General features: G+C 30.8%; 1 protein-coding gene across 8 annotated transcripts in view; it reads left to right on the top strand.

Moving 5' to 3' along the window:
• LOC148234236 (5'-AMP-activated protein kinase subunit gamma-1-like) overlaps nt 1-12,370 on the top strand; it is a 175,614-nt gene that overhangs the window by 63,164 nt on the left and 100,080 nt on the right. The window contains exons 1-3 of one of the 8 annotated variants that reach the window (XM_088188127.1): nt 5,402-5,580; nt 8,013-8,151; nt 11,001-11,410. The exons of 2 other annotated variants lie outside the window; for them this stretch is intronic. In XM_088188127.1, the coding sequence (XP_088044253.1) occupies nt 11,021-11,410 (390 nt within the window). In that variant the 5' untranslated portion in view covers nt 5,402-5,580; nt 8,013-8,151; nt 11,001-11,020. Of the gene's footprint in view, nt 1-5,401; nt 5,828-8,012; nt 8,152-10,834; nt 11,411-12,370 lie in introns of those variants that run through there. 5 more of the 8 variants (XM_088188123.1, XM_088188122.1, XM_088188125.1 and 2 more) reach the window with 5 other exon arrangements.

Raw genomic sequence — 12,370 nt, forward strand, 5'->3', positions numbered from 1 at the left:
GTTTTCGAAAATTTTACTTAACTATACATTATAATATGTACATTCATAATTTCTAACCTGTTGTTTCCTTAGCAATGGTATAAAATCATTAGTATCAGTCATATCTAGCAGTAGATTATCTTAGATTTACCCTTATTAGGCTGACAGCACTGTACTTAACATATCCGCATTATGTGTATCATATCAGTTAATCTGGTGTAGAAGACGGTAAATCACTACAACTATTCTTTTCCTAAAAAACATATGTTAGCATGTTAGAATATTTTTAAAATATTTATATTTAAAAACAATCCTATTAATTGAATCTTTACGCAATCTATTTAAAAAAAAAATATTTTGCTTATTTACTTTTGTGTTCTACAGAATATAAAAAGGTTCTGAGAGAAAATTTATTTGAAAAACAATAATTTATCATATCTTGATGCATTCCAGCAACCGTGATATGAATGCAGCGCGACCCGGTTACAAACTAATGAGGCTTTTAATTATTTTGACCCATTTATAAGTTAATTGGAGTATAATTTTCATATTGAATTTTCTCGCATTTATATCTCACCAAAGAATTTTTAACGTTAGCAGTTAGCAGCTAACATTTTTTTACTTTTAATTTCATTGTCGAATCGGTTGTTTATTACAAAACAACGTATTTACGTGACTGTGGAAGTGATAGATTTTACTTGAAACTTGTTCTGTACGACCGTTCATTATTTTTTTAAATATTAAGTCGAATAATAAAATGCTTTATGTTTGATTTAATAAAGAAATAATTTTAACATAAAGATATATAATAAATAAATATTTGCACTTATTTTAATGAATATTATAAGCATACTATTATATATAATAAATACGCGTTATTGGTTTAAAACAATTTTTATGTTTACAATTTTATAATTTGCTACAATATGATAAAAAATAAAAGTAAAATACTAATTATTAGTACATTTGAAAAGATAAGCATTTATGAAATAAAGATTTAATTCGTATTACTATTATGAAAACGTAAGTAATGCCAGTTAGGTTATCTATTATGTAAGACTTGAAATCCTTAAAAACGTTATGATTTGTCTTGCAATACGCGCAATTGAGGAGCTTGAGGGCACTGTGTACCTTTCTGGTCTGGTTGTCAAATAATGCATATACTTTTAATAAAAGAGCTCATTTATATTTCCATCAAAATTTCTACTGGGTATGCTGGAATATGATTCTCTCGAGTCGCGTCGACGAGTGTACTAGTGAAAACTCTTATTAAAGTTTCTGGTAGGGAATATTCACATTCCGGAAATTCGGGAAGAACTTTATTTTTGTGTGCCACTTAATTGTCAGCGCAAGTATTGTTTGATGTATCATATGGAATAACGAAGTATTGAACAACACCCCAATAAACATAGCTATTGTTGAACCATTTATCGGATAGTATTGATTTATTCTCATCCAAGTATCTAATAATTACGTAATTGATCTAATTGTTCTATTTTGTAGCTAGGTATTGTTTTATTTTTTCTGTGCATATGGTATTGACGTACAGCTGTTATACCATTCACATGTATTTAAATAAATAAATAGCAAAATCCAAATTATATTATTCTCATGAAATTGATCCACCTAAACGATATTTTCGGTTACATATATACTTTTTTACATGTTGATATAAAAATAAATATATTTATAACTCTCGATATAAAGGTTAGTAAATTTTTATTGTGTTTTACACATAATTTTAAAATTAAAAATTTAGCTTGCTGATCACAATATTGAAACATTAATACCACTTTTCAAAACATACCTTTGTAAACTAATAGATAATATTTTACTGATTTTGAATTGCCCTTAAAACGTAGCCTCTGTTTTTTCTATCAATTCTTGAGGTATTCAAAACTGTCTTATAAAAAGCCTTTTTTATTATTTTAACTATACTTCTCAATCGAGACAAGGGCTTCTCATTTTTCTTAACCTATATTTGCCTACTTCTTAATTTTGTTATATTTAACCCTTTTATGAATAAAAAATCTGAGGTAAAACAAAAATTCTTTATGATATTTAAGAACAACTGATATAGACTTAATTATGCATGTTTACATAGTAGTAAATCAGTCAATAATATACATATCGAATAATATTTTTGCTGCTAGTCTTCGTCGGAAAAGCGCTCACATGAAGATGTTGCTTAAGAGAGACAAACAATAGAAATCAGTGATGTGAGGAAATCTTTCGTGGGATTATATTTATAGGCACTATACAGATGAAGCGTCTGTTATGTTAGGGAGAAAATCAGTATTTTCAGTTTGTATAAAAGAGCGAGATCTAAAAGTAAACGCCATTCATTGCATGATCCATTGTCAGAACCTGACTACAAAAACATTGCCAACTCCATTAGGATTTCTCTTAAATAACAACATTTAAACAGTTACGTGTTGATATGGATGCTTTTATTCCGATATACATAGATGTTTGATAAATTTTGAAAGAAAATGTAACTAAACGAGTATTTTAGTTGAAATTGTTTTTATAAAGTTCAGAGTTAGATGAACTTTTTAACTTGATTATATGACAATGAATGGATCATGCGGCGTGCGTTGTTTTGAATTTTTGCACAATCTATATATTTTTTTTTATCCTGTAAAATAATTTGCCCTGATGATGTATTAAAACGTTTTACTTCTTGCTTAATTAAACAAAATTAAAATAGTCCTCGATGGAAAATAGGTTCAATATTAATATTTTTTTGTATTTATCTTTTATTTTCAATCTATTATATAATAAAATTAATAACAAGTATTCTTAAAAACTTGTTATTTTTCATTACTATTTTAATATATTACTGTTTATAATATTATAAAAAAATGTAGTCTGATTTTCAATACCCGATGAGTCCTGGGATTATAAAACATAATCCCGAAATTTTCGGGATTTATTGATTTATCAAGCACAATCGAATTATTATTAACCAAATCGTTATATTTCGTGTGCAAACTTCACCGAGTTGCACGTGTCATCTGTGAATCTTTGAAATCATGCTATGAAAAAAATTATCAATATCAATTTACTGATGAATACGAAGATGAAGAAGGATTTACAATGGTTTATTATGAATCTGAAAATATAGTTTTATCTGAAAATCCCCGCATCAAGCAAATAGAGTCAGAAAATTCGTAGCAATATTTAAAAAATCACCAACTAAAAATGATTCTATTCTACAAAAATATATAAGAAACGAGCATGGAAAAGAACTTTCACTTATATTAGACTGTAAAACCAGATGGAACAGTCTTTATTATATGCTGCAATGATTTTTATTTTTAAAAACATTTATACAAACATTTTAGTACCTATTGAAAGATTTAGTTAAGAAAAAGATCAAGATATAATCGAAATATCAGAGCCACTAATAACGTCATCAATCGAATTTACTTCAACGCAGTCATTCTTACTTTTTGATTAGAGACGTCATTTCAGCTTTTTTCCAGGGTGGAGTATGGCTTTATTTATATATAAAATTACAATCCCTCCTCGTGTTATTTTTATTTCTTATGTTCTATGTCCTTAGTGCTGCTGCATTAAAAAAATGCGCCTCAGACATTTTTTTTCCAATAAAATTTGTTTTAATTGAACGTTCGATTTTTGACCAATAATTATATGATTTAAATTTTTTAAAGTAAATTATTGTATTATCATAAAGAAGTGAAACGCAGTGAGTTAATTTTAACTCAAATACGAATTTTTAGTATTGCAAATTTTAGGGTAGATAAATGCACTCCTCAAATGACGTCCTTGCATCTCAAAATGAAAAAATAAGTAAAATAATCGTGTACTTATACATTAACGAAATTTGGGAAAACACGATGCACGTGTTTCAAGATCAATACTGATAAAGAATGAACCATTTCCATAGTAGGTTTTACCGAAAGTGCATTTTCGCTAATTCTACGAAGTCATATTTAATCTAGTCACAAAGTCACTGGGGTATATTGAGAAAAAAACGACTACATGTGCTGCTTAAGTAAAGTTTCTTTCGAGATAGTTAAAACGAATATTTTACGAATTTCGAACACTTATTCGAATATTCATATAATTAAAAATTGGGCGAATAATTCGATTGAGAACCCTAATCGTCAGATTTGCTATTTAGTAGTTGCCTGTTTGGATGTGATTTCGATCTCTCGCTATATGCTATGTAACTATTTACAATTTCGTTTTTAACTGTTTACATTTCGAGAACCGCGTGCAATACTACCATATGTTTGATATTACAACATTGTATCTTCCCGTGACATATTTGATTTACTATTCATCATTCAGTACATCTAACGAAGTTTGATTCATAACTGTTTTTTGTGAAGATATTCTTCGCCATGTAAACTTTCTATCCACGTGTAATCCCAACTACTTTACTTATTTATTGTGGTAAGAAATAACAATTTAAAGACACTTGTGAGCAATCTTTCCTATTCAGTGAAGGTAGTTTGTCGATTTTGCTTTGTTCGCCTTTATCTTTCGATTGTTTAGCCATTCTTATTTTTTTTCGATGTTCCTCTGGAGATTCGTTGTTGCTTTCTATGGGTCAATATGCAAAGGCATCACAGGTGTGTCATCCCTAAATGCAACAATAGTTTTGTCTTGTTCTTGGAAGATTAGCAGTATTTATTAAATAAAGTATCAGTCCCAATATGAATTGATCATTAATTATTATACAAAATTGCCAAAATTTCACTAATAAAAAGGATTTTACTATTTCTTTAGGGAGCTACTAGACTTCAGCTTGCGGCTCTTGACCTTAGGCATGACATCAACCAAGGGTTTCGAGTATTTCGGACCGCATATGCATTTCTCGGCATAAACGAAACTGTGCTATGCGGCGACATTTCGTTGTTTAAAGTTACGAAGAATGGTTCTATTTTTCAATTACGCTTTATTTTGACGTCGACTTCTTCTCCACAATAGTGACACTCGAGAGTCACTTCTTTGCCTATGCTGGTGAACCGATGTGTCCACTGATGAGATCCAGCGCTCTTGCCATTTGGCCCTAGTTAGCTGGCTGATATTGTCTCTAAATCGCTCACTATTGCCTTCCTCTCAGAGCGCTCTTTAATTGAGTCTGCCCACTCAGGGGCCCCATAGAGGATGGCGGAGTAAAGACATTTTCTCTTTAATTTTGGTCCCCCAACGTTCGGCGTCAATTTCGTAAAACGAAGCTTACAAAGTTACTGCAATGATTTGGTAAATGGAATTCGAACCGTCGATAACATGATTTTTGAACGGCGAGCCATCTCTTCGCGTTTCTGAGATCCTCTTCGCCGGTCAGACGCAGGGACGCTATGGTCTTCTGCGAAGGCAACCTCTTAGGAGCGGCAAGTTTTTCGATCAAATTTTGGAACTTTATAGCTGTGATAATGGCAACACCAGTATGCTTAGGTAGCTGATGACGATCATTAAACGTTAATAACAACACATAGTAGACTTTCGGCCACAATTGTGCGGCCATGCCCGCATGGCGGTTGGTTGAAAAAAATTCGGCCCGCCGGAAGTCGGCCGTTGTTGTCTGACTTCGCTTCAGTTAGCGTTTGACAGTCCGTTTGACAGGTGCGTTTCGGCAGTCGTGTCGCCGACGCGGCCCTGATTACGAAATACGCGCGAAAAAATCACGTGCGTATTTTTGCGCGTGTGTTTGTTCGGTGGCGATTAAAAGACGTCAATCGGCTGTCTGTGTTTGTCAGGCGCGCGACGCGCACGCATGCGCGTCAGGTGTAAAATTTTGAATTGACCAAAAAACGAGCGATTGTGGCCAATTTAATAAAAAAGCGCTGATAGTCAACCATTTTCTCGTGCGGTTAGTGTTTCAATATGAAATTTATTAGCGATGTTTTATCGTAGGTTCAGCGAAAGACCTTGACATTGTTTTCGCAATTTATATTACATAAAAATAAATATTTACACCTCAGCTAATTTCGTAATTTACAATACTTATATTTAGATTACGTTAATTATCACATCGAAATTAGTTGATAAAACATGAATTTATTCATATTTATAATGGGTATTTTTTGTTTACTTTTATTTTAAGTTTAAATTAAAATAATTATCCTGTACTATTTTCCACATCAGTACAAAATTCACAAATCTATATATGCCATTTTGTCTTGTTTCTCAAAATTGCTTGGTTAAAATTTGTAATTGTACTTTATGACTATTGTTTATAATGAGCAATTACTATTTGCAAATGGATTTGCTATGTCATAATAATGTAACTACAGATTTTTACTTGGGTTTATAGCTGCAATAAACCGACATGAATGGTTATAGATACCTGCATAACACAATGATAAACTAAACATCTTTATGTATTCATTGATTTGAAATATTCGATACATTACCAAGAAACGGTAATAAAATACTTAAATTCAACACTATTACTGTTAATTTCAATGAACTGTAATGTGTTAAAGAGTTTTGAATATGACTGGAAATATAAATAAATAGCATAGGTAATCTTAAAATCAAATTTATGTGTTATTTACATTACTATTTACAAGATTTAACTTAAATTCAAATATATCAAATATACACCTATATAAAAAAACTGAATAACGAATATTTTTAAATATATTTGTACAATACATATACAGTGCTGTAGTTGTAAAATTCGCAGAGGATATACGGTAACACATTTGTTGTACAATATTGTATACCCTAAATATACACTATATTTACAGCCATATTTATATCTTAATTTATTATTATTGAATGTTGGCTACTTGTACCGAAAGCCATAAGAGACATTACAACGTGTGTACAATATTTTTTACCGAAATGCATTTTAATTTTTGTTTGATATTGTAATATATTAAATTAACCAGATAGTATACGCTATTTCTACAAATATAGCAGAGGGTTTACAGCACTGTATACATGTAAATAAAATGTTTTTTGTGGTATGTATATGTATTTGGAATTTTGTTTTTGCTATTTAGGTAAATAGTGACGTATTTCAAATACATGCAGTGTCTAAGAAAAAGAGATTCAGTAATTTTCATTTTAATTAAAACTATCTGAAAAAAATATGTAGAACACTGTTTTACATAGTTATAACTATATTTTATTGAGAGTAAAATATGTTTTATAACTTTTTAAATATTTTAAAATGTCAATAATTTGCATAAAATTATTACTATAAAAACATTTAATAATAATATAATTTCAAAACACAATATTTGGAATAAATATTTTGTTGTAAATAATATCTTAGACCTTACTTTGATAATTATTGAGTCAGCATTACTAAACATTACACCGGTTAGTTTTAGTTACTTTCATGAGCACTGTTTCTCCTCCACAATAAAGTTGTAAGCTTAGTCACACAAATTATACAGATAATTTTTGAATCTCTTATGTGCATTTATTAAGAATATATACTATATACATATGTACAACTAATATTTGCCTGTCAAGTAACTATTAAATCTTTTAATAGTACCCTTCATATGATTATTTCACTTGTTGAATTCTCCTTCGTCTCATACACAGTCAAACTTCTCTCTTTCAACGTAAGTCATATAGTTTTAACGACCTGGGTGATGTGAATATATTTTGTTACCTGAAACTAATCTTTGGAATTTTTGCATACATTTGTGGTTGTTGTGATTGCCGAAGGCTTTTCGAAGGATCTCGGTCATCTTTCACAATTGTATCGATCATTACTGATAGTCTTATTTTCATATAGTGATTACGATCAATATGGTCCGATAGACAGACCATCAGTCATTTTGATCGTAGTCGGTAACGTTTAACTAGCTCCAACACATTATAACCCTCAAACCCCTTAGATTGGGTAGCAAGTTACGTGAAGATTATACGACCGGTTTTAGGATTTTCAAAATGAGTATACTTTTTGCACAAACCTTGCAGACTCATGCCATAATTTTTTTACAATTATATATGAGTTAATAAATGACACCGATTAAGAATTTCAAAATATGTGTGTAATAAAATGCTTTACGAAACGATTGTTTTTACAGATGCTGAAAAGAAATAGATAGTTACAGTTGTTATAAATGAATTTACGACTAATTCTGCCACATAATCGACGCTCAGACAATATAAATATGACTTGACCGATTGCAAATCTTCCCCCTGTTGTGTGTTTTTCGCAGACTTGTAAGTATGCTTTGGTTAGAATTGTATCGTTTTTTAATATCACTCGATTACTGTGGTGGTTACGAAATGCATATTCCCCCCTCCCTTTATTCGCCATTCAAAACTGTCGACTGTATCACATGACCAATAAAACAGACCAGCTTGTAATTTAGTTTTTTAGCTGACAGAATGCTCCAATGAGTGTTGTTTGGTTTCCGTGATAAGTGCTAATTGAGACCAATTGTTTCTAAAGATAATCTCGTTTTTGCTACGTAGCAACGTACATAAGGTCTGATAAGTTTTCGTTTTATTCATTAAATGTTTTATTTTAATGCAGATTCTTATCTGGTAGTTTCGCTTTTAGCAAACATTTGGAAACGTCATTTCTGGTATTGTCGTTTTCAAAATTATCGCCTTACACTATGAGTACATGTGACAAATTTATACTTATCTATATAGACGTTAGTTCTTACACATGTGACTGATTGGAGTTGTAGCTAGCGATCGACGCGGGAAATTCTTATCTTTTTCTATTATACGCGATATTGATAAATAAGGTGTTTGTATATATTATATATACTACACTTATACTTATAAAATATATATGCTAAATGTCACTCTTTTATTAATATGTATTCTTCACCTATTCAAAAAATATTTTGTAAATAGTGGTGTGCTAGTATTGCATTGGGGTTTGTATGTATAAGTAATATTCGATAAGAATTACTTTTAAAAGCATTTTAACTTACTTTAGTACGAAAATTGCCTATATATGTAGTAGGAAGAGAGAAGACTCGATGTAAACAATTTTATCCAACCCAAGAAATATGCTTCAAGCACATGCATTCCAAATATTGGTTGCACCAGATAATTGTCTATGCTGGGAGTTTCACCTTCTTTTCAACACAGTTTTTAAGAGGATGTATCTAGAGAATACATAACGATAAACTGTTTTTTAGGGCTCAGTGTCAATATCTTGTCATAGTCCTTTTTAACTTATTTAACAGGTTGAGGTACAAATATTACTATGAAAATAAATGTGAATATTGCTGATGTTCACTGGTATCGGAGTTCACATTTCTTTGAGTAACAAAATTCATGTCTCATTTTATTCGTATTGATTGACTGATTTTGTATAAATTAACATAAACAATTTCATTTTGTATTGCTGTGATGGTGATCATTCACTCACACTGCTGTCAATTTCATTTTGTTTTGTAATATCTGAAAGAAAGAAACAAACTATCGAGTACATATGCTAAAATAAATTTAATACTGAAAAATACATATTTAATTGCTCTATCCTTATACAAGGTAGCAGTATTTCACACTACTGTTTACAAATTAATTGAAGTAACACTAACTATGGAATTATAATATTATGCATGTTTTTCAATACAGGATGGTATATATTCGAAGTATACTTTAATCATTTATAATTTTATAATCATGTGTTTATAAATATTTTGAATTGACTTATCTGAGTTTTGCACTAAATACTTCACAAGTATATGTGAATAATTATTGTTACTTTTGGACATATACCAAACTCATACGTAGCAAGGCAAGTATGTAGTATGTACTGGCTGTAGTAGTATTTGTAAAGCTTGTGGAACGTCACTATTAACAAATCACAATGACGGAAATCGTTTAACATGGGTGTGCTCTATTAGAATTTTACGCTAGATTTAGACGAAGAGTAAAGTTTAATTCTTTAAAAATTTGTTTATGGTAATAGCGTTACTAATTTTTGGTTATAGCTACTCGGTGTCCAAAGCGTTCAGTTGTCGCAATTGCTCCGTAACATGAGCGCGCTTCGTTGATTACAAAATTCTATATAGTAAAACCATTATTAAACGATATATATTTATATATGCAATCGCTTTCTAGTTATTATTAAGTCAATGCATAATAAATTTCGGTTTGTCAAACTGTCCACTTTTAAAACATTAATAGATTGTATTTTACATTGATTTGATTCGAAATAATATTTAGTGAATATTATAGGTTTAGCAGAACTACAATTAAATAGTCTTAGAGGATCTATGAGATAAGTTTTTCATATTAAAAACTTTTTACTAATCCTTTTTTAATTATCTTGAGCAATGTCACATTTATGTGAAACTGGTGGTTGTTGATGAATAAGATGAAAATATACTAACTTGTTTGTGTGAGCGCGTGTAGATTCATTATTTTTTCCAAAATAATATGTTACTGAAATAACATTAGTCTCCATCCACACCAGTTCTTTCCTTTTAAAGGTAGACAGTATCTAAATGCTACAAATCAAACAATTAATAAATCCAAAACCAGTACGTTCAAAATTTTTATTTAGATCAGGTTATTTTGGACATGGTATAAAATTGTAATTCTAATGATCTCCATTTTTTAATGTTGTTTTGATATTTAATACTATGGTGGCATTAGTAGAATTTTATTTCATCATAGACTGATTATTTGATGATAATTTGCTGTTCAGAACCAAATACAATAGGATTATGGACTTATTAACTTGACTAGCTCAAACTTTTTATCTAACAATAATTATTGTTTTTAAAAAGAGGAGTGTTATAATATAATGTTTACAAAAAGTTAAGTCGAATCAAAGCATTTTGACGCTTCTTTAACTTCAAACTGAAATTTATTTAGCAATAATTTAGTATTATTACCGCCATTATTATTTTATCATTGCTGTTGTACACAGTGTTTTTTTTTTGTGTTTGCAACATGCTTTCAGAAAGTGTCGATAAAGTTAAGCAAATCCAATGAAGATGTTAATCGTCGGTGGGTAGTTACAAGCCAAACTAACCAATACAAGGTGTAGGTCATGTTTTTGACCCAAAACAGTTCAATAGAACCGTCGCTTTCAGATAGTACTTCGACTAAAGTAATGCAAACGGCAGATGATGCTCGACGCAAACCATCCGAGCCGCCTCTGCCGTTTAATGAACGAAGGCGATTGTCAGAATGTGTCGAAGAGGAGGAAGGAGAAAATGGCGAGGTGGTCCCATCGGAAGCTAAGGAAAAAACAAATCTCAGACCCGACGACAACAAGCCGGTCAGAGTCGGCAAGTTCATGGTGACAAGAGCGCACCTATCTGATAATCGCAAACTGCATGTAGACAAACATTTCTTCGACGATAGCCTTGTCGAGATTAGGGTCCAGCCCGATGTGGTCAACGCATGCAATAAGATCGAAACAGTCCTAACGCCACCGGTCGATACAGACAGGGTATGGATCAAGAGAGCGGACTTATCGGCTCCGTCACTGACAAAAGTGGTGAGTATCACATTTCTATCCAAAACCAAGGTTTGTAAAATAGCAAACGCTTTAGATGTCATTAACAACTTATTCCATGGTCAGTCATACAATAGATTTTAAACCATGTGATAATCAATATTGCTTATTGTATTTTAAAGTCTATTGTTTTTGTGTATGCATTAAATGTTTAGTTACATACTATTTTCCTACGGTGCAATTAGCAGTATTTTATATAACATTGTAGATATATTTTTGTTATACAGGACACAAAATGTTACATGACACATTTTCCCGTTTCTTCGACTTTGAACAGATACTTAGCAAAGCGAACCTCACTTGTTCATTTTAGATTCTAGTGTATATTGATAAAACAGTATCTGCATACAATCCAGTGTCACTTTTTTTGGTCTTGTTTCTCGTTCTTTGATATTAAGATCTCATCTTGGTCCAAAAATCCTTCTCAGTTTATTTTCAGTGTGAGGCATGAATATCATTACAAAAAATCTATGTTAAATTGAGTTTTTATGGATAATTTGTTTTACTGGTTCTTCCCATTTATTAAGACCAAAACGTCATACATTTCTGGGGTTTAGATCACTGCTCTTTTGGATGTTCTTAGATCGTTCTTATTGCATATATTAGGACACTCAAATACAATATTTATTAATTTATATCATATCCGTCTAAAAATCAACGAAGTGTAAATAATAATAATTATATTTTTATTCCTCCATGTACAACTATTTGAGAAACTTTTTTGTACCTTATATTAAAAGTGAGTCGGTTGTATTATTTGTCAACCAGATCAGAGAAACACGCTCGAGGTTCCAGTGCATTAACTGATTATACAAAATTTCCTCAATTTATGCGCGCATCGCAAGACAAATATTAACACCTTTGAGGCTTTATTGAATATGTTCTATATATGCTGATGAAATCTGTAATCCTCTTGAAAAGGGGCACTTAAATCGGGTACCA

This window comes from Plectrocnemia conspersa, unplaced genomic scaffold (assembly GCF_051122295.1).
Source record: "Plectrocnemia conspersa isolate PC_06_02 unplaced genomic scaffold, ASM5112229v1 ptg000006l, whole genome shotgun sequence".
Lineage (NCBI taxonomy): Eukaryota > Metazoa > Arthropoda > Insecta > Trichoptera > Polycentropodidae > Plectrocnemia > Plectrocnemia conspersa.